The 21,136-nt window shown below is 42.0% G+C and overlaps 1 protein-coding gene across 1 annotated transcript in view; it reads right to left on the bottom strand.

Moving 5' to 3' along the window:
• The window catches only part of GDA (guanine deaminase), a 129,137-nt gene extending 111,063 nt beyond the window's left edge, over window positions 1–18,074 (bottom strand). The window contains exon 1 of the mRNA XM_040253192.1: window positions 17,849–18,074. Coding sequence (XP_040109126.1) covers window positions 17,849–17,971 — 123 coding nt within the window. The 5' untranslated portion in view covers window positions 17,972–18,074. The remainder of the gene's footprint in view (window positions 1–17,848) is intronic.
• Between the last annotated feature and the right edge of the window lie 3,062 nt (window positions 18,075–21,136).

Below are 21,136 nucleotides of genomic sequence, written 5' to 3'. Positions count from 1 at the left end.
AGAAGAGCCTGACGGACTATAGTCCATGGGGTCACAAGAGGTGGACACGACTGATCACACACACATGCAAAGAAGCCCACCACTGCTGGGAAACCCCTATTTGTTGTTGTTATTTTAGGTGCTAAGTTGTATCCAACTCTTTGCAACCCCATGGACTGCAGCCCACCAGGCTCCTCTGTCCATGGGATTTTCCAGGCAAGAATACTGGAGATAGGTTGCCATTTCCTTTTCCAGGGAATCTTCCCCACCCAGGGATCGAACCTGCATCTCCTGCATTGCAGGCAGATTCTTTACCACTGAACCACTTGGGAGGCCCCATAGCAAACTTGAGAAAACCAAGACTGACTGTATCTTCTAGTTTTTATGTAATTAGAACAGGAGGGCTTAATGACAAGAAATTAATGGCATTAATTAATTAATCAGCTAGCAATGGCATAAACTAGCTGACTTTAAAAATTGGGACAAAGGTGTCTCTACAGCTTATTACCACCTCACAGTAATAAGATCCCTGCCTGCCTGCACCATACTAGTTAGAGCCCACTTCTGACCAAACACTGAAGGGCCACATGAGGGCTAAAAAGAGGCATGAGCTGCTTTCTGAAAAATTGCCACCTATTTCCACCAGGTAGGATGATAAAAGGTCCCTGTACCCCATAACCTCTTTGCCCTTTTGCTCTAGAAAGCTCTTTTTGCCTGTAATGGGGAGAGGTGATTTTAGAGCATGAGTTCTTCCTTTTCCATTCTTTGGCCAGTGAATAAAGTTTCTGTTTGCTGCTAAAAAAAGAAAGTTCTCTATATTGATGAGAATAAAAACCAGGGAAGGAAAGAACCTAACCAGGAATCAGTAACGGTTTCATCTCATAAAGTGGTCAAGAGAATTATGCTTTGTAAAACACTGAGCACAGAACCTAGAATACAGTAAGTATCTAATGAATGTCCAGTATTATTATAGTGGGGCTTCCCCTGTGGGTCAGACCATAAAGAATCCACCTGCAATGCAGGAGACCTGGGTTCTATCCCTGGGTCAGGAATATCCCCTGGAGAAGGTAATGGCTACTCACTCCAATATTCTTGCCTGGAGAATTCCATGGGCAGATGAGCCTGGCAGGTTACAGTCCATGGGGTCACAAAGAGTCGGACACGACTAAGCACCTAACACTTGTACTTTTTACTTTCTAATATGAGCATTAACACCATCAGGGTACCTCCTCTCTACGAGTTTATAACCCAGGGTCATGAGCTAGAAGCCCAATGCAATTTAAGATGATTTTAAAAATGTATTTCCTTTTTATTCATCTTGTTGTTTTTCAGTCACTAAGTCATGTCCAACTCCTTGTGACCTCATGAACTGCAGCAGGCCAAGCTTCCCTGTCCTTCACTGTCCCCTGGAGTTTGCTCAGACTCATGTCCATTGAGTCAGTGATGCCATCCACCCATCTAATCCTCTGTCACCCCTTTCTCCTTTTGCTTTCAATCTTTCCCAGCAGCAGGGTCTTTTCCAATGAGTTGGCTCTTCACATTGGGTGGCCATAATATTTTAATGCACAACTACTTAATATAAGAAATGTGCTACTTACCTTTTATGGATCAAACTTTTTAAATCATAATTTTAATATACCATGGAACTCATTTTAAAAGTATCACAAAAACCACCACAATATTATAAAGTAATTAGCCTCCAATTAAAATAAATAAATTTTTTTAAGTTAGTATTGTAAAGCTGAAAATTTATTTACCTTGCATTTTGTTTCCTTAGTGCCTGGGATATACCAGAAAAGAATGATACATTGTTCTCCTCTCTAGAGGGGAACTTAAATATGAAAGCCAGTGTGACCACAGCAATCTGCATGAGTTGTTCTAGAACAAACAGAGCTCAGCGGTGTGGAGTTTCCACTGAGCTGACCTTAGGGAAAGCCTTTCCCAGCCCGGATAGAACAGTAATAACAGTTAGATGTCTGGGATCAGAAGCCAAATATAGCATCGTGTGGTCACAAAGGGAAGCCATGGCCACCATGGATATAGAGACAAGGGGCTATCCTCATTTAAAAATGAGATGTCTGGAACATCGCTTTTCGAAACTGTAGTAAAGTTCCAAAAGGGCAGCAGCTTTTGTCTTACTCACAGCTATAGACCCTGAACAAGAACAGCACCTGGGAAATTATAACAAACACCTAATCAATATCTGGGAGGGAATGAATGCTTGGATCATAAAAGTCTCCAAGAATCCTTGCAGAGTTACAGAAAGAAAAAGGCTCCAAGTTACTGATATTGGACTTTCCAATGCTTGTGTTGCTAGGGCTTTATTTTAAGGTTCCCTTAAAATTTGAGAAATGAGGGGGAAAGTAACATTATTTGCACCCAAATGGGTAGGTATATTAATCATTGACAGCATTTAAATAAAGCCTCGACAGAGATGTTGAAAAGGTGAAATGATCCTCGAGGTTAGAGAATCTAGAGGTTCTTTTGACATTCAGAAGTCACTGACTCTTTTGAGATCTGATGAAAAATGCATATATGGACATTGAAACAATTGTGGAAAAGGTGAGAGGTTAATAGATGAACTAGTTAAAGAAAATCATTAAAAAAGAATCTGAGGTTCATTTTAAATCCATCTCTGTTGGCCTATAAAAAAAGCATCCCATCAACTGTTTTGTAAAACACAAGTATCTCCTTCCTTAGATTAAGAAGCACCAGTTTTGCATTGTTTGGGGAAGTTTTGGTTGTGGAAAGGCTGTGGATTGGGTGTACTTTCAGATTTTGATTTTATGGGTACTGAGAATTGAAGAATGTTTTACTGACAAGAACAGAGCAAACAAGGATGAAGGAAAAGATCAGGAAAGAGGTGACACAGTTTCAGCGGAGAACGAATCAGGAGGAGAATAACAGGAGCACAGCAGGAGATCCTGGACTTGGTTACTAAAAGAGTCATGGTTTTGCTCTCTCGAGTTCAAAGCCCAGAAAAGGAGGAGGCTAGCTGAGAGACTTAAGTACTCAAATGGCTGAAATGATAACCAGGGTATTTAAAATCAAATCCAGAGAAATAATAAATAGTAGAGAGGAAACCGGAGACAGCGATGGCACCCCACTCCAGTACTCTTGCCTGGAGAATCCCATGGACAGAGGAGCCTGGTAGGCTGAAGTCCATGGGGTCGCGAAGAGTCGGACATGACTGAGCTACTTCACTTTCACTTTTCACTTTCATACATTGGAGAAGGAAATGCCAACACACTTCAGTGTTCTTGCCTGGAGAATCCCAGGGATGGGGGAGCCCAGTGGGCTGCTGTCTATGCGGTAGCACAGAGTTGGACATGACTGAAGTGACTTAGCAGCAGCAGCAGCAGCAGCAGCAGCAGCAGCAAGGAAACAGATCTAGATTCAAATCCCAGCTCCATTCATTCCTAGCTGTATCCCACTCAGCAAGTCACTAACGGTTTCTCTGTTTACCTTGCCAACATGGAGGACTTGATCTTAAGTGATAAATCCTGAAATAAAATGTGAACGGTGGTTGGAATGTGTTGTTTGTGGCTTCATCACTGGCCACAGGATCCAGTTTTTAAGTATATTAAACACATAGCATATAATTCAGTTCAGTTCAGTTCAGTTGCTCAGTCGTGTCCGACTCTTTGTGACCCCATGAATCGCAGCACACCAGGCCTCCCTGTCCATCACCAACTCCCGGAGTCCACCCAAACCTATGTGCATTGAGTCGGTGATGCCATCCAACCATCTCATCCTCTGTTGTCCCCTTCTCCTCCCATCTTCAATCTTTCCCAACAACAGGGTCTTTTCCAATGAGTCAGCTCTTCACATCAGGTGGCCAAAGTATTGGAGTTTCAGCTTTAGCATCAGTCCTTCCAATGAACACCCAGGACTGATCTCCTTTAGAATGGACTAGTTGGATCTCCTTGCAGCCCAAGGGACTCTCAAGAGTCTTCTCCAACACCACAGTTCAAAAGCATCAATTCTTCAGCACTCAGCTTTCTTTATAGTCCAACTCTCACATTCATATATGATCACTGGAAAAACCATAGCCTTAACTAGATGGATATTAGTTGGCAAAGTAATGTCTCTGCTTTTTAATATGTTGTCTAGGTTGGTCATAACTTTCCTTCCAAGGAGTAACTGTCTTTTAATTTCATGGCTGCAATCACCATCTGCAGTGATTTTGGAGCCCCCCAAAATAAATTCAGCCACTGTTTCCATTGTTTCCCCATCTATTTCCCATGAAGTGATGGGACCAGATGCCATGATCTTCGTTTTCTGAATGTTGAGCTTTAAGCCAACTTTTTCACTCTCCTCTTTCACTTTCATCAAGAGGCCCTTTAGTTCTTCTTCACTTTCTGCCATAAAGGTGGTGTCATCTGCATGTCTGAGGTTATTGATATTTCTCCTGGAAATCTTGATTCCAGCTTGTGCTTCCTCCAGCCCAGCATTTCTCATGATGTACTCTGCATATAAGTTGAATAAGCAGGGTGACAATATACAGCCTTGACGTACTCCTTTTTCAATTTGGAACCAGTCTGTTGTTCCATGTCCAGTTCTCACTGTTGCTTCCTGACCTGCATACAGGTTTCTCAAGAGGCAGGTCAGATGGTCTGGTATTCCCATCTCTTTCAGAATTTTCCACAGTTTATTGTGATCCATACAGTCAAAGGCTTTGGCATAGTCAATAAAGCAGAAATAGATGTTTTTCTGGAACTCTCTTGCTTGTTCCATGATCCAGTGGATGTTGGCAATTTGATCTCTGGTTCCTCTGCCTTTTCTAAAACCAGCTTGAACATCTGGAAGTTCACAGTTCACGTACTGCTGAAGCCTGGCTTGGAAAATTTTGAGCATTATTTTACTAGCGTGTGAGATGAGTGCAATTGTGTGGTAATTAGAGCATTCTTTGGTATTGCCTTTCTTTGGGATTGGAATGAAAACTGACCTTTTCCAGTCCTGTGGACACTGCTGAGTTTTCCAAATTTGCTGGCATATTGAGTGCAGCACTTTCACAGCATCATCTTTTAGGATTTAAAATAGCTCAACTGGAATTCAATCACCTCCGCTAGCTTTGTTCGTCATGATGCTTTCTAAGGCCCACTTGACTTCACATTCTAGGATGTCTGGCTCTAGGTGAGTGATCACACCATCGTGCTTATCTGGGTCATAAAGATCTTTTTTGTACAGTTCTTCTGTGTATTCTTGCCATCTCTTCTTAATATCTTCTGCTTCTGTTAGGTCCATAGCATTTCTGGCCTTTATTGAGCCCATCTTTGCATGAAATGTTCCCTTGGTGTCTCTAATTTCTTGAAGAGATCTCTAGTCTTTCTCATTCTATTATTTTCCTCTATATCTTTGCACTGATTGCTGAGGAAGGTTTTCTTATCTCTCCTTGCTGTTCTTTGGTACTCTGCATTCAAATGGGCATATCTTTCCTTTTCCCCTTTGCTTTTCACTTCCCTTCTTTTCACAGCATATAATAGGTATTCAATATTGTAGAATGAATGATTAAATGTGTAAAAATATTTGTAAGTACTAGAGTACAAAAAAAAGTAATCTCCAATTCCTGTGTTTTGACAAAACAGAAAAATCTCTTAAAAGTAATATCATTCTCAAACCAGAATAAATTTAATCAACAGAATTAACTTCTGAATATTTAAATTTTGTGTAACAAAAGTCACTAAAGACAAGATTAAATTATATGCAATATTATACTTTCTAAAGTACACACAAATATAGTTTAGAAATATTCTCAATAAAGATTGAGACAATTTGTACAACAGTTTTTCATAATGCTTCAGAGAATCCATTGATTTATTAAATATCTATTAATCACCTAAATTATTTGCAAAATCCTGGCTTGATAAGCAGTAGGTTTCTTCTACTTTCTTTCACCATGTGACTAGATTTAAAATCAATTTGAGTGAAAATATACACAAATAAGGTACATGGTCAGCAAGTGTAGATACATACTGTGTAAGAAGAAAAGACAATAAAAGAGACAATTAATAATTAGTGATGCTGAGCATCTTTTCATGTGTTTGTTAGCCACCTGTATGTCTTCTCTGGACAAATGGCTATTTAAGATGCACAAACATCACTGATTATTAACAGAAACACAAATCAAAACTCCAATGAGGTATCACTCACACCAGTCAGAATGGCCATCAGCAAAAAATCCACTAACAATAAATGCTGGAGAAGGTGTGGAGAAAAGGGAACCCTCATATACTATTGGTCGGAATGTAAATTTATATAGCCACTATAGAGAACCGTATGGCAGTTCCTTAGAAAACTAAAAAAGAACTATCATGACCCAGCAATCCCACTCATGGGCATATACCCAGAGAAAACCATAACTTGAAAAGATACCCACCCATCAGCATTCACTGCAGCACTATTTACAATAGCCAGGACACGGAACAACCTGGATGGCCATCATCAGAGGAGCAAAAAGATGTGGTACATATACACAATGGGTACTACTCAGACATTGCAAGGGATGAAACACTATTTAGAGATGTGGTTGGACCTAGAGACTGTCAAAAAGAGTGAACTAAGTCAGAAAGAGAAAAGCAAATATTGTATATTAATACATGTATGTGGTATCTAGAAAAATGGTATAGATGACCTTATTTGAAAAGCAGAAATAGAGACACAGACATAGAAAGCAAACATATGGATAACTAGGGGGGAAAGGGGTGAGATTAACTGGGAGATTGAGATGATACATATACGCTATTGATACTATTTGCAAAACAGATAACTAATGAGAACGTACTGTATGGCCTAGAGAACTCTACTCAAAGCTCTGTGGTGACCTAAATGGGAAGGAAATTCAAAAAAGAGGGGATGTATGTAAATATATAGCTGATTTACTTTGCTGTATAGGAGAAAACAACACAACATTTTAAAGCAAATATACCTCAATAAAAAATTAACTTTTTAAAAAAGAGATGGTTATAAAACAGAGAGAACACTTTGAGGGTAGGGAAGTAGTAAAAAGATTTTGGAGATGGTACTTGAGGTGAGCCTTAGACAATAAGATTGCACCCAACTGAAATGGAAGATAAGCAGGCTCAAAACTGGCATACCTTCTAGGAATAGTATTTCTCACTAATACAAATGAATTTAAAATTATTGAACAGTCTCTTGTTAGCCTCCTCAACATCCACAAAACTGGATTATCGGTAAAGACAGGTGGTTCTGCATTTTACTGGCCACAGAAAACCACCTTCATTCCAGGCTTATGCCAATAACTATTAATACTAGGTTCCTCCCTCTTGGTGTTTATCATAACTCCATCAAAAGGACCACGTTTAAGAGGAGTGCCTGGGAGACATGTGGTCCTACCCATCCCTCTGACAGCCTGAAGCCTATCTCTAGGACAATTTCAGATCAGCCAAGACCTAGGTACCTGGAACACCTCCCACAGCCCCTTCCCCGTAGCTTCAGCCCTACAGAATGGTTTTATGAACCTTTTTCTTCCTGCCACATCTGCAGCTCAAGAGAGGCAATTCTACAAAATGCTACCTTGCACAGGAAAGTTCTTAAGACTTTAATTATAAGACACAGTGTCCACCTAGGAGAAATTCCCATCTGAACCAGCATCAAGAATAGGTGTGTTTCTCACAAACATGTGGTGGCTAAACAATATGCTAGTAAACAACCATTGGATCACTGAAGAAATCAAAGAAGAAGGAAAAAGAAAAAAAGAAACACCTAGTAACAAATGAAGATGAAAGCATCAAGGTCCAAAACTTATTGGATGCAGCAAAAGCAGTTCTAAGAATGAAGTTCATAGCAATACAATCTCACCTCATGAAACAAGAAAAATCTCAAATAAACAACCTAACCTTACCCCTAAAACAACTAGAGAAAGAACAACAAACAAAAGCTAAAGTTAGTAGAGGGAAGGAAATCATAAAGATCAGAGCAGAAATAAATGAAATAGACACAAAACAATTGCAAAGACCAATGAAACTACAAGCTGGTTCTTTGCAAAGATAAACAAGATTGATAAACCTTTAGTCAGATTTAGCAAGAAAAAAAAAAGAAGAATCAAATCAGCAGTGAGAAATTAGAAATGAAACAAAAGAAATTTGCAACTGACTCCATAGACATACCAAGAATCACAAGAGGCTACTATGAACAACTGTATGCCAATAAAATGGACAACCCAGAAGAAACAGACAAATTCTTAGAAAGGTACAGTCACCCAAGACTGAACCAGGAAGAAACAGAAAATATGAACAGACAAATCACAAGCACTAAAACTGAAACTGTGATTAAGAATTGGTGCGTTTCTATGTGGCAACCTGGACGGGAGAGGAGTTTGGGGAAGATGGGAACATGTACATGTATGGTTGAGTCCCTTCTCTGCTCACCTGAAGCTATCATAACATTGTGAATCAGCTATATCCCAATACAAAATAAAAAGTTTTTTTTTTTAAAGAATAGTTGTGTTTCCCTTGTGCAACTGCTTTCAGCAATTGCCAATTAGGTAACATATCCTTTCAACAGCTGGCACCTAAGAAAGTTAGAAGCCAGTAAGAATGTAAGTCATTTCACAATGCATCTTAATTTATAGTTTTGTTTTATGTCAACAACTAACTTTTTCTTCTCTCTTACATATATAAAAGCATAACCACTTGGCTATGCCCTCTGGAACTGCCTTAATTCCTTTCTACCGAAAGGGGATTGTAAACACATGACCAGTTAGATTTTTCTTCCTGCAAGTGAGAGAAGTCCACCCTTTATTCATACTAAATAGTCAGATCAACAATAAGAACAGTGACAGACTTTATTTTCTTGGGCTCCAAAATCACTGTGGACAGTTACTGCAGCCATGAAATTAAAAGACACTTGCTCCTTGGAAGAAAAACTATGACAAACTTAGACAGCATATTAAAAAGAGGAGACATTACTTCGCCAACAAAGGTCTGTATAGTCAAAGCTATGGTTTTTCCAGTAGTCATATACAGATGTGAGAGCTGGACAATAAAAAAGGCTAAGTGCCAAAGAACTGATGCCTTTGGACTGTGGTGTTGGAAAAGACTCCTGAGAGTCCCTTGGACAGCAAGGAGATTAAACCAGTCAATCCTAAAGGAAATCAACCCTGAATATTCACTGGAAGGATTGGTGCTGAAGCTGAAGCTCCAACACTTTGGCCACCTGTTGCAAAGAACTGACTCACTGGAAAAGACCCTGATGCTGGGAAAGACTGAAAACAAGAGGAGAAGAGGACAACAGAGGATGAGATGGTTGGATAGCATCACCAGCTCAATGGGCATGAGTTTGAGCAAGCTCTGGGAAATGGTGAAGGACAGGGAAGACTGGCGTGCTGCAGTCCATGAGGTTGCAGAGTCAGACACGACTGAGTAACTGAACAAAGTCAGATCAATGCTCATTAAGTGAATGGGCATACCATAGGCCTGCAGAACATCCTGCCCACCACCTCTGCACCCATCAGAACCTCACAAGCAGTCAGCCGTGTGTAAGATACCCCAATACCTATGCTGCCTCACAGCAATGAATCAACCAGACTGCCAAGACATTCCAGGAATTAACAGACAACTTTATACAAGTGGAAGGACAGCAAATTCCAGTCACATTCAGCAGCACTGCTTTAAGGCCTCGAAGAGTAAATCAAGTTGTGCTTTATTTAAAAATCTCTCTGGAATCAGAAATGTCTTTTTCTAAATTACCACACACGATCATCCACTGCATCACATCACTACACATCCCCTTCAAAACACTTTTCTGATCGCCTACATTGTGTTAAAAACAGTAAGACAATGTTGAGGAGCCTTAAAGACAATGGAGTGCCACCCCTCTTCATGAGAGGAGGCAGCCAGAACCCCTGGAAAGTACGTTAGAAATCTGACAGGCTTGGGTGTGAATCTTGGCCTTGCCACTCACTTGCCATGACTGCAGTCAAACCAGATGACTCTCTGAAAACTCCGTTTCCTTATTTGTAGGGTAGGGATGACAAAGATGATGATGGTGTCTCATCTCGGGACTGTTGTATAAAGAGTCTGACAGAGTGTCTGACACAAATTATGACTTAATAAATGTTACCTTCTCTCCATTTCACCTCCCATTTGTCAAAGAATTTTAAATCAATTCAGTGAGTGAGAATATTCTATAGAGCTAAGTATAATTAAAGGCAAAAGTGAAATAATCACTTTGTGAGAAAAAAATAACAATGTCCAATATTTGTTGATCAATTACTTTACACATACTATCTCATCTGCCTCACCTCTCCTTCAGTGTGCTATTGTTGTCCATATTTTATAAATGAGGGTACCAAGGCTCTAATGGAGAAGGCAATGGCACCCCACTCCAGTACTCTTGCCTGGAAAATCCCATGGATGGAGGCCTGGTGGGCTGCAGTCCATGGAGTCTCGACTGAGCGATTTCTCTTTCACTTTTCACTTTTATGCACTGGAGAAGGAAATGGCAACCCACTCCAGTGTTCTTGCCTGGAGAAGGAAATGGCAACCCACTCCAGTGTTCTTGCCTGGTGGGCTGCCGTCTATGGAGTCGCACAGAGTCGGACACGACTAAAGCAAGTTAGTAGCAGCAGCAAGGCTCTAATATGTTGGGAAAATTTTCCAAATAAGTAGCAGAGCTGAGATTTGAATCCACATAGTCTAACTCCAGAAGCCATGCACTTAACCATCAGGAAAACACTGGTTTGAATATACATGCAAAATTTTATGGAAAAACAAAAGATAATTTATTTCAACTGGGGGATGGTGGTCAAAGAAGCCTTTAGGAAGAAGGGGATATTAGAACTGGGCCTTCGAGAAAGAGCAAGATTTCACTCTGATAGAGATAGAGTGGAAAAGGGATTTATATAAAGGAGGACTATTCCAGGCTGAGGGATTCGCACCAAAACGTGGAGGTGTAAAATGATAGGATGTGCTGGGACATAGTGAGAAATTGGCATAGATAGATATCCCTGATGGAGAATGCAATGGCACCCCACTCCAGCACTCTTGCCTGGAAATCCCATGGACGGAGGAGACTGGTAGGCTGTAGTCTATGGGGTCGCAAAGAGTCAGGCTCGACTGAGAGACTTCACTTTCACTTTTCACTTTCATGCATTGGAGAAGGAAATGGCAACCCACTCCAGTGTTCTTGCCTGGAGAGTCCCAGGGACAGGGGAGCCTGGTGGGCTGCCGTCTATGGGGTCGCACAGAGTCAGACACGACTGAAGTGACTTAGCAGCAGCAGCAGCAGATATCCCTGAGCTCATAGTAACCCTACTCCTAACTGTAAGCAAGAAGGATAGAGCAGGAGGAAGTATTAGGAAAGCAGCTTGGGGCCAAATGTCATGCCTGAAATGTTTCCCAGGGGCATTTGGATCTTAGAGGCACCAGAGAGTCACAGGTGGTTGTTGTGATACAGCAAAGAGAAGATACATGACACTACCCATCCTTCAAGAAAGAAACTGTCAATCATGAGGAGGAGGTATTAGAATGGGGGAGAGAAAACTGTTAGGAGGTTCCTATAATATTTCAAGACAGACAATGAAAGGCTGGACAGAGCCAATGACAATGGAAAGGGGTGTGCACAAAGATATCCCAGGGGCCAGTTAGGGGGCCTGAGTACTGATATGGGTGCCTGAGGAGACACTGACATTTTTGGCCAATAAGAAGATAGAAATGAAAAAAAGGACAAAGCAGCTAGCAGTTCTTTGAAAAATAGTGTGATTCTTCGACAAAGCAGTGTAATTGTTAGAGGTGCTTTGAGCTGCAACTGACAGAGAAGTAGACAATGAAGACACTTTGTTATTCCATGGAAGAAGTCAAGGGACTTCTTGGAAAACTCCAGGGACAGCTAACTGTTCAATGATGTTATTCACGTCGATATGTTCCAAGAGGGACTAGGTTGGTGCCTCTGGAAACCTCTTAATTTTTTCCTCATTGCACATCTGTGTCTATTTTTCAGGGAGAAAAATATTTCCCAGAATCCTTTGAGATGACTTCCTGCATGCTGGAATGCCATCACTGACCACCCTTAGCTACCAGGATGTTAGAGAAATAAGTATCCAACAAGTAGAATTATGATTACTGTGGATGGCTTATACCATGATATATCTATGAGCCAAGCATATCACAGTTATCAAATTCAGAAAGTGTTAATAAGAAAGAAGGGGTTATGTCTACTGAGTGGGTAACCAACAGTGTCTGCCATAAGCATTTTGAACAAAGCAATCTGCCTTCCAGAAAATGGGAATTTACAAGAAGAAAATGTGATATTTGGCCATGGACACATGTTTCTAATGAAAGTGAAGCTCTGATCTGGCAGCCTCAGAAGGAATACCTTATCCTAAATTCCCTCTTCAAGATCATGAGATATTCTGAAGTCTTTAGCTTTTTGGAAGATGGGTCTTCACCAGCCTAAGCAAAAGGAAAAGATGACACACAACTACTAAGATTTGTGATCCAGACTATGAGAACTTCTAACAAAGCAAGACAATGCAGTCTCAGGTGAAATACAACTCTTGCTCCTCTGAGTAGTTTTGGAAATTAAAGAACATTGACTCATTCCCTTAACCATGGCTATTTAACTCTTTTCTGCATGTTCAAATCCTATGTGTTCTTTAATGTCCAGTTCAATTTTGGCTTCCTTCATCAAGTTTTTCCTATCACTAACCAATTTGTAGCTCACCATACTATTTAATACATTCACAGACATCTTCCTAATTCTGTTAACAAATTCAGTTGATTTGACCTGAAATAGTTACCAATTCTGTCCACCTCTTTTCATCTCCATTGCTGATAACTGTTTATGTTTACTGGGCATGTGCTTCATTGCAAGGCATTATTCTACACACTCTACAATTATTAATTCATTTAATCTTTTTAACAACTCTATGAGATAAATTATAGTAATCATTTTATACATGAGGAGACTTGGAAATAGAATTGTTAAATAACCTGTTCAAATTCACATAGGTAATAAGTGATACAGATATTACCGAGAAATCATTTCTTAATTGATACATTACACTTCCTTTCTTATAAATCACATCCCATTTCACCTAAACTACTGCAACAGGATCCTGTCAGTTTCCTTGCCTGGACTTAACTCCTCTCCATGCAGTCTTTATCCTAAAGCTAGAATGATCTTTAAAAAATGCAAAACTTGGTCATGGTAAATTCCTCCCCAAACTTTCTACGTTGTCCAAGATTTTGCCCTGTCTATCTCTCCAGTCTTACCTTGGGTTATCCTTCTCCTAGAACTTTTGATTCTAACCACCTTTATGCTTTCATTGCTTCCTGCCCCACAGCCTTTTCACAGGCTATCCCTATACCTAAAAGGCTCTTCCTTATCTCCAATTTTGCCTTCCTTACCTATTCAAATCTACGTATCCTTCAGAACATCACTGAAATGTCACTCCACACACAGGAAAGCCTTCTTCCCATCTTCAGTTCAGTTCAGTTCAGTTGCTCAGTCGTGTCCGACTCTTTGTGACCCTACGAACCGCAGCACGCCAGGCCTCCCTGTCCATTACCAACTTCCAGAGTCCACCCAAACCCATGTCCATTGAGTTGGTGATGCCATCCAACCATCTCATCCTCTCTCGTCCCCTTCTCCTCCTGCCCTCAGTCTTTCCCAGCATCAGGGTCTTTTCAAATGAGTCAGCTCTTCACATCAGGTGGCCAAAGTATTGGAGTTTCAGCTTCAAGATCAGTCCTTCCAATGAACACCCAGGACTGATTTCCTTTAGGATGGACTGGTTGGATCTCCTTGCAGTCCAAGGGACTCTCAAGAGTCTTCTCCAACACCACAGTTTAAAAGCATCAATTCTTTGGCACTCAGCCTTCTTCAGAGTCCAACTCTCACATCCATACATGACCACTGGAAAAACCATAGCCTTGAGTAGACGGACCTTTGTGGACAAAGTAATGTCTCTGTTTTTCAATATGCTATCTAGGTTGGTCATAACTTTCCTTCCAAGGAGTAAGCGTCTTTTAATTTCATGGCTGCAATCACTATCTGCAGTGATTTTGGAGCCCAAAAAATAAAGTCATTCACTGTTTCCACTGTTTCCCCATCTATTTCCCATGAAGTGATGAGACCAGATGCCATGATCTTAGTTTACCCCACCTTCAGATTAGCTCAAGTTCTGACAGGTCATAGCAGATTCTGTTAATTACTAAATGATACAAGGACAGGGCAGAGTTTGCATATTTCAATCATCAGTGTATTTCTAGCAGGGAGCCCATTCTTTACCTCAGGAAGCAGTCCACTTTTACAATAAGTACAAGTCAAAGCTTCCTTGCCAACAGTGCATGCTCTTTGAGGTCAGTGACTGTGCCTCAGAGAGGTGGGCTACTCTAGTAAAGAGAATATCGGCTTTGGTTATGTTAATTCAAAACCCATCTCTGGATGCATGACTTCTCAAGTCTCAACTTTCCCAATTTTAAGAGGAAATAATTACATTGAAGAATAAAAGAGATACTGAAAGTAATGTACTAGGAAACCTGGCAGCAAATGCTCTTCAGATTGTTCTTCCCAGAGGGTCAGTGGCATGAGCAGTGAGGCTGCACACCAGAGGTCCAGTGGCCTCCCCCACCTCCCACACAATTCACCTTGGGCCAAGCTTCTTTCTCCCCCTGTTCACCTGCATGAATACCATCATGTGGAAATATGCAAAAATGCTACAGTGAGCAAGAGGTTAAGGATTTGCTAGGCACAGAGGGAAGGAGACAAAATGAACATGGTATGTGCTGAGTATCCACTAAGTGACAAGCATTTTCATACATTATCTCATTTAATATTTAGCAAAAGTAAATCTCATTCTACAAATGCAGAAACTGGGGCTCAGAGAGGTTAAATGTCTCACCCATGGGCTTTGAGCAGGTAGGTGGTAGAGACCCGACTTGAACTCAGGTCTGCATAGGATTTGCTCCTGCTACCCCAAGGTAATACCTCCAAAACAATTCTCTTCCTTGCTCTTGCTTTTAGGTAAATGTGCTTTAAAGACCCAAGACATCTTTTACCTGTCTTTAAAGTCAACCTGACCCAGTGGGAAGAATTAAACAATTCAGTAATATGTGAGCACACAGTGTCTCACAATTACGTATCTGCAAATGAATTACACATGCTGGAGCTTCTCTTTCAAAAAGCTACATGCTACTTAAGTAGAAAAACTAACTCAATTCAAAATACCCAATACTAAATTGTTGACTAGAGAATTTTTTTAATTAACCTAATTTTGAATGAGTTTTAATTGATGAATTAAAAGTAGCTAGTCATTATCATTCTCTGGGCCTAAATGAAGCTAATAAAATGAAAGATTAGGTGGAGAAGGGAGAAGAAAGACAGGGGAAATCGTGTCCCTTCTCTCTGAGATGCTACACAAGCCCAGGGCTTGAAATGAAGAACTGAGCACCCAAGACCCCCCACAACTAGTTCCATCATGCAACCTATATACTGAGGTTACCCAACATGCAACCCATCCACTGCTGCTGCTGCTGCTAAGTCGCTTCAGTTGTGTCCAACTCTGTGCGACCCCAGAGACGGCAGCCCATCAGGCTCCCCCGTCCCTGGGATTCTCCAGGCAAGAACACTGGAGTGGGTTGCCATTTCCTTCTCCAATGCAGGAAAGTGAAAAGTGAAAGTGAAGTCTCTCAGTCGAGTCTGACTCTTCTCGACCCCATGGACTGCAGCCTACCAGGCTCCTCCGTCCATGGGATTTTCCAGGCAAGAGTACTGGAGTGGGGTGCCATTTCCTTCTCCAAACCCACCCACTGCTGCTGCTAAGTCGCTTCAGTCATGTCTGACTCTGTGCGACCCCATAGACGGCAGCCCACCAGGCTCCCCCATCCCTGGGATTCTCCAGGCAAGAATACTGGAGTGGGTTGCCATTTCCTTACCCGTACCCAAATCTCCTGGGACTTTTGTGAATGCCACTTCTGAGGACTTACTCCAGATCTACAGATTCAGATTCTCTGGAAGATGATGCCCAGGAAATGGCATTTTAACAAACACCCTAGATGTTTCTGATTCATCCCAAGGTTTGGAAACAGCTTTGGGTGCTCAGTAAAAATGCAAAGATCAAGATGATTCTGCCTATTTATTTACTTTGTGGGGATATAATTTTCTGTAAGAACCTTGAAAACTTTTTAATGAATGATATATTTATCCCAGCAACTCTAAAGACCAGGCAGTCCCACTTTCAAAATGAGGGAAATCAAGTCTTAAAATATATGTGACATGTCCACCCTTTACAATCAGGAATCAACTACTCGAACCTAGAGAAGAGGGATAAAGTTACCAATTCACTGATTAGTGCATTTTATACTGTAAATCTAATCCACTTGATTAACTTACCTTTGTATGCAATTCCTAGTTAATTCTATCTTGTGGGGGAATGGCATTTTTCTAAATTTATAACTTCAGTATGCTCCTTAGTTACAAATAGACTCCCTGACTCAACTACTAATTGCATGTTCAGGACACTCTTATTCTTCTGTACAACACCCAGGAAAGGTAAATTTTTTAGATAAATTACTTCCTTTTCTTCCTCCTTACCACTGATTAAAGGCAATCCACTAGCCAATTCTCTCACCTGCTATCCTACCATTTCAAATTTTGGAAATGGAAATGTAGATCATAAAAGAAACCTAATTGTTGAACAGCTTCTTTGTGATTAAGCAAATACCTCTAATCTTTCCTTAGTTTAGCAGTCTCTCTTCCTTTGCTTCTGGGGACTTGCCGCAAGCCTAAGGGGTCCCTGAAACTTGAGGGTCAAGTACCCAAGGCAACAATTCAATACCACGGGCTTTACTGGAGTCTTCCCAATTGGCAGAGCTCTGAGAGTCTCATCACCTTGGAAACACAACAGCAGGCTCCCTGAATATACACAGAGTATAGATTTTTAAGTACCATAAGAAAATAGGGTTTAGTTATCCCCAAATGTAAAAGTCATGATTCAAAACTGTCACTGACTGGGAAGCATCTTTAGTCAGGAATAGCATCTTCAAGCTGACAAGTCACAAATATGTGTACTTTTGCTAACCAAACCGGCAGTTGGGGAAAAGCTCAAAAATATCCCATCTCTATCTTTAATTTTTCTCCTAAAAACGGAATGGCTTCCTCTGAAACTGGCAAGGCCACTGCCAATACAGTTACCACTGGTGTGTATGGAACACTCAAGTTACCTACGTCTTTGTAGAAATCCTGATTTTTGGAAACAGAAGTGCGAAAGATACACTCATAGAAGACATTTTAAACCTTTTAAAATGGAACTGCTTGTTTTGATGCAAATGGCTGGGGGTGGGGGGGCGGTGAGGCGGTAAATTTCTCTCAGACTATCCTTTCTAGTATTACAAGTTGTCTAGTCTGGATCATTAGTATCAATATGTTGTTTTCTGAATGATCAGATGAATGAAATCAGTTCTTAACTTATTCGAATGCACTGAAAGGACTCAACAACACTGATCAAATGACCCTTCTATTATTTCGTTCACAATAAATTCAATCAAATTTACGGAGCGCCTAGGCGATGCTAGGCACTATGCCAGGAACCTGAGATACAAAAATGAATGAAGCAAGGTGCTAGTTTATTAATGATTTCAAGATTTGAGAGGGCACAGCCTTGCTCCCTCTTCCACCGAAGCCTGCAAAGCTGTGGAACCAATCGTACTCTACATCTCCCAGCACCTGGGAACACTTTACTTTCATTCCAGCCCACGAACCCAGCACCAGGGCTCTCCCGGAAAGCGCCAAAGCCTTAAGTTCAACTCCGCACCGAGCTAACTCCGGGGTCCGTGGCTCCCCAGGCGAGATTCCTCGCACCTGTCCGCCCGCCCGTCGGAGTGCGCCAGACCCCGCACCCGCTTACTTTGCCACTGTCGCTCACACCAAGGAGGTGCTCCCGCAGCACCTCCATGGGGCAGGTCCAGGTGGAGTGGACGAACGTCCCTCGGAAGATGTGCGCCAGGGGCGGCATCCGGGCGGCACACATGTTAGCGGTGGAGCGCAGTGCGGAGTCCGCGGGCGGAGAAGGGCGCACCGGCCGAACGCGCGGCGAGGACTCCCTGTGGCTGCGGGCAGCTGCGGAGCCGGCCCCCGCTTCCCCGCGCGATCGCCTGCCCCCTGCAGGCCGCGCCCAGGGGCTGGCTTCCTGCCTCCTCGATGCCAATAGGATTTGTCTCCCGTGAGTTGGTTCCAGTCTTTCTCTCCTCCCCTGCTTTAGTTTTTGATACAGTTAACTCTTTGAGTTTCCAAAATCACCGCTCATGTAGCGATTCTTTTAACCCTTGGTGGCTGTCGTCCATGCAGGGGGCCGGAGGTGAAGGGAGGAGCTGGAGGATTCAGGATTCCAGCCCTGTAACTTTAATTGGTCACTGCATCTGCTTTCTCCTCCGCCTTTCTTTAATTGGCACACCCAGAGTCACATTTACCTGCTTTCTTTGCCCTTTAAACTCTTAGCTATCTGTGGCTCAACTGTGGACCTTTTCAACCACAAGGTCTTACCTGGCACAAGTTCAGTGCCAGGGTGACACGTCTGTTATGGCTGCCTACCTGGAGAAGGGAATGGCTACCCACTCCAGTATTCTTAGGCTTCCCTGGTGTCTCAGATGGTAAAGAATCTGCGTACAGTGCTGGAGACCTGGGTTCAATCCTGGCTTGCAAAGATCCCTTGGAGAAGGAAATGGCTACCCCCTCCAGTATTCTTGCCTGAAGAATTCCATGGACAGAGGAACCTGGTGGGCTACAGTCCATGGGGTCACAACGAGTCAGACCTAACTTTCACTTTTCTTTCACCTTACCAACCAGTTTCATTTTCATTTCTGTGGGCTGCAGAATTTGTCTTAACCTGCTGTTCTGGAAACATGTCCTACAGAACTGCTGGGGTCCCACCACTGGAGGTTAATCTTGACCCCAAAGTTCTTTACTTTACCTGAGGCTAACGTTTTGGCCCTTGTGTCCACCCACAAACAACTCCAATTTTTCTCATACCTAAAATATATGAATCTCTTTGATTTACTTCCAGTTGTACAGGGGGAGAATATTAAGTACTCAAGCCAAGTTACTAGAAATGGCAGTGTGGCATGGCTTGGTGGAAAGAGTGCTGGATTAGAAATCAAGAGTTTATGGTCCATGCACGTGGGCCTCAGCATCCTTATCATCCTTGTTTGTGAAAACGGAACTTGGACTGGGTGGTTGCTGAGACTGAGACTGAGACCAGGTCAGCAGTCCTCCCCTACAGCATGTGCACAAAGTCCTCTCCTAAGTTCCTCCAGGAAGGACAACTTGTTTCGACTCAGGACATTTGCACATGTGGATCCTTCTGCCCCTAATGCCTCCTGCGGATACTGACTGGCTCCTCGTAGTCACTAAGTCACGTATGACTCTTTTGCCACCCCATGGACTGTAACCCACCACCCTCCTCTGTCCAGGAGATTTCCCAGGCCAGAACACTGGAGTGGGTTGTCATTTCTTTCTCCAGGGATCTTCCTGACCAAGGGATCAAACCCAAGTCTCCTGCATTGGCAGGCAAATTCTTTACCACTGAGCCACCAGGGAAGCCCCTTCTCATCACTGCTTTGCCTCAAATGTCAGCTCTCTTGAATAATCTACCTCCAACACCAAGCTAATAGCACAACTCTATCCCTTGCAGTTTCTATTGCATTAAACTATCCTGTTTCTGCTATTGCATTTATCATAGCTAATTTCATTTATTTTATGCTTTTTTATTTATTTCCTCTTCCCTTCCGCCAGTACGCACACACAGACACACAGAGTAATAAAAGTAACATAAAACCAGGCATCTTATGCCTAGAAGAGTGCCTGGTATTTCTTACATATTAAATGAATGAATGGGTTTTTTTGGGGAGCAGAGAAGTAACTTGAGATAAATATCTATTTTGGCTCCTTCATAAAGTATCAGGGTTTCACATTGCCATGCATGAGCAGGCTTTCTCTGAATCTCTGCTTTTATGACCAAGGGGTAGCTTATATAAATGATTCATCCCCTTCTCAATTCTTTCACCTCCTCCTTACCAAGGTGGAGGAGGACCAATACATGAGGACTTTCTTTGGTTTAGCACTGAAAGTCTCACAGTGCAGGAAACTGCCAGTCCCAGGCACACCAAGCTGAGTGATCATCCCGCCAAAAACTCAGATTAAGAAGCCCTTAGATTAGGAAACTGAGATTAGGAAACTGAGAGCTTTACCCTTGCCTCTGGGAAGTGTTGGGTTTCCCTGGTGGCTCAGAGGTTAAAGCATCTGCCTGCATATGTGGGAGACCTAAGTTTGATCCCTGGGTTGGGAAGATCCCCTGGAGAAGGAAATGGCAACCCACTCCAGTATTCTTGCCTGGAGAATCCCATGGACTCAGGAGCCTGGTGGACTACAGTCCACAGGGTCTCACAAAGAGTCGGACACAACTGAGCGACTTCACTTTCACTTTTCACTTTCTGGGAGGCATCAGCCCTTTCTCCCTGTTGCTTTCTTCTGATTATGCAGACCACACTCCCTGCTTGCAATCCCAACAGATAGAATACTGAAACATCTTCTTGATCTCAATACATGCACACAAACCTCAGAAAGAAAAGAAAATGTCTCACTGTTACTGTAAAAGTGGAATCAATTAAGCATTTCTTAACGATGTATTGGTTTCCTAAAGTAAATACAACTAATTTATTACTTAATAAAAGTCACCTAAATGTCCAACAATTGAGTCTAGTGAATTAGAATCCATTTACTTAGTAGAATATTATGAAGTTTAAAAAAAAAATAGGGGATATATGCAACCCTGTGGGAATTCATGTAATAAAATGTCAAGTTTTTTTAATTAATTTATTTTAATTGGAGGCTAATTGCTTTACACTATTGTAGTGGTTTTTACCATACATTGACATGAATCAGCCATGGGTGTATATGTGTTCCCCATCCTGAACACCCCTCCTACCTCCCTCCCCATCCCGTCCCTCAGGGTCATCCCGTTGCACCAGCCCTGAGCGCCCCTCAGGCATTGAACCTGAACTGGCAATCTATTTCACATATGATAATAAATATGTTTCAATGCTATTCTCTCAGATCATTCCACCCTAATCTTCTCCCACAGAGTTCAAAATTCTGTTTTTACATCTGTGTCTCTTTTGCTATCTCGCATATAGGGTCA

The sequence above is a fragment of the Oryx dammah genome, unplaced genomic scaffold, assembly GCF_014754425.2.
Source record: "Oryx dammah isolate SB20612 unplaced genomic scaffold, SCBI_Odam_1.1 HiC_scaffold_1, whole genome shotgun sequence".
NCBI lineage: Eukaryota > Metazoa > Chordata > Mammalia > Artiodactyla > Bovidae > Oryx > Oryx dammah.
The sequence above is the reverse complement of the archived record's forward strand: the minus strand, read 5'-3'. Positions and strand labels throughout refer to the sequence as shown.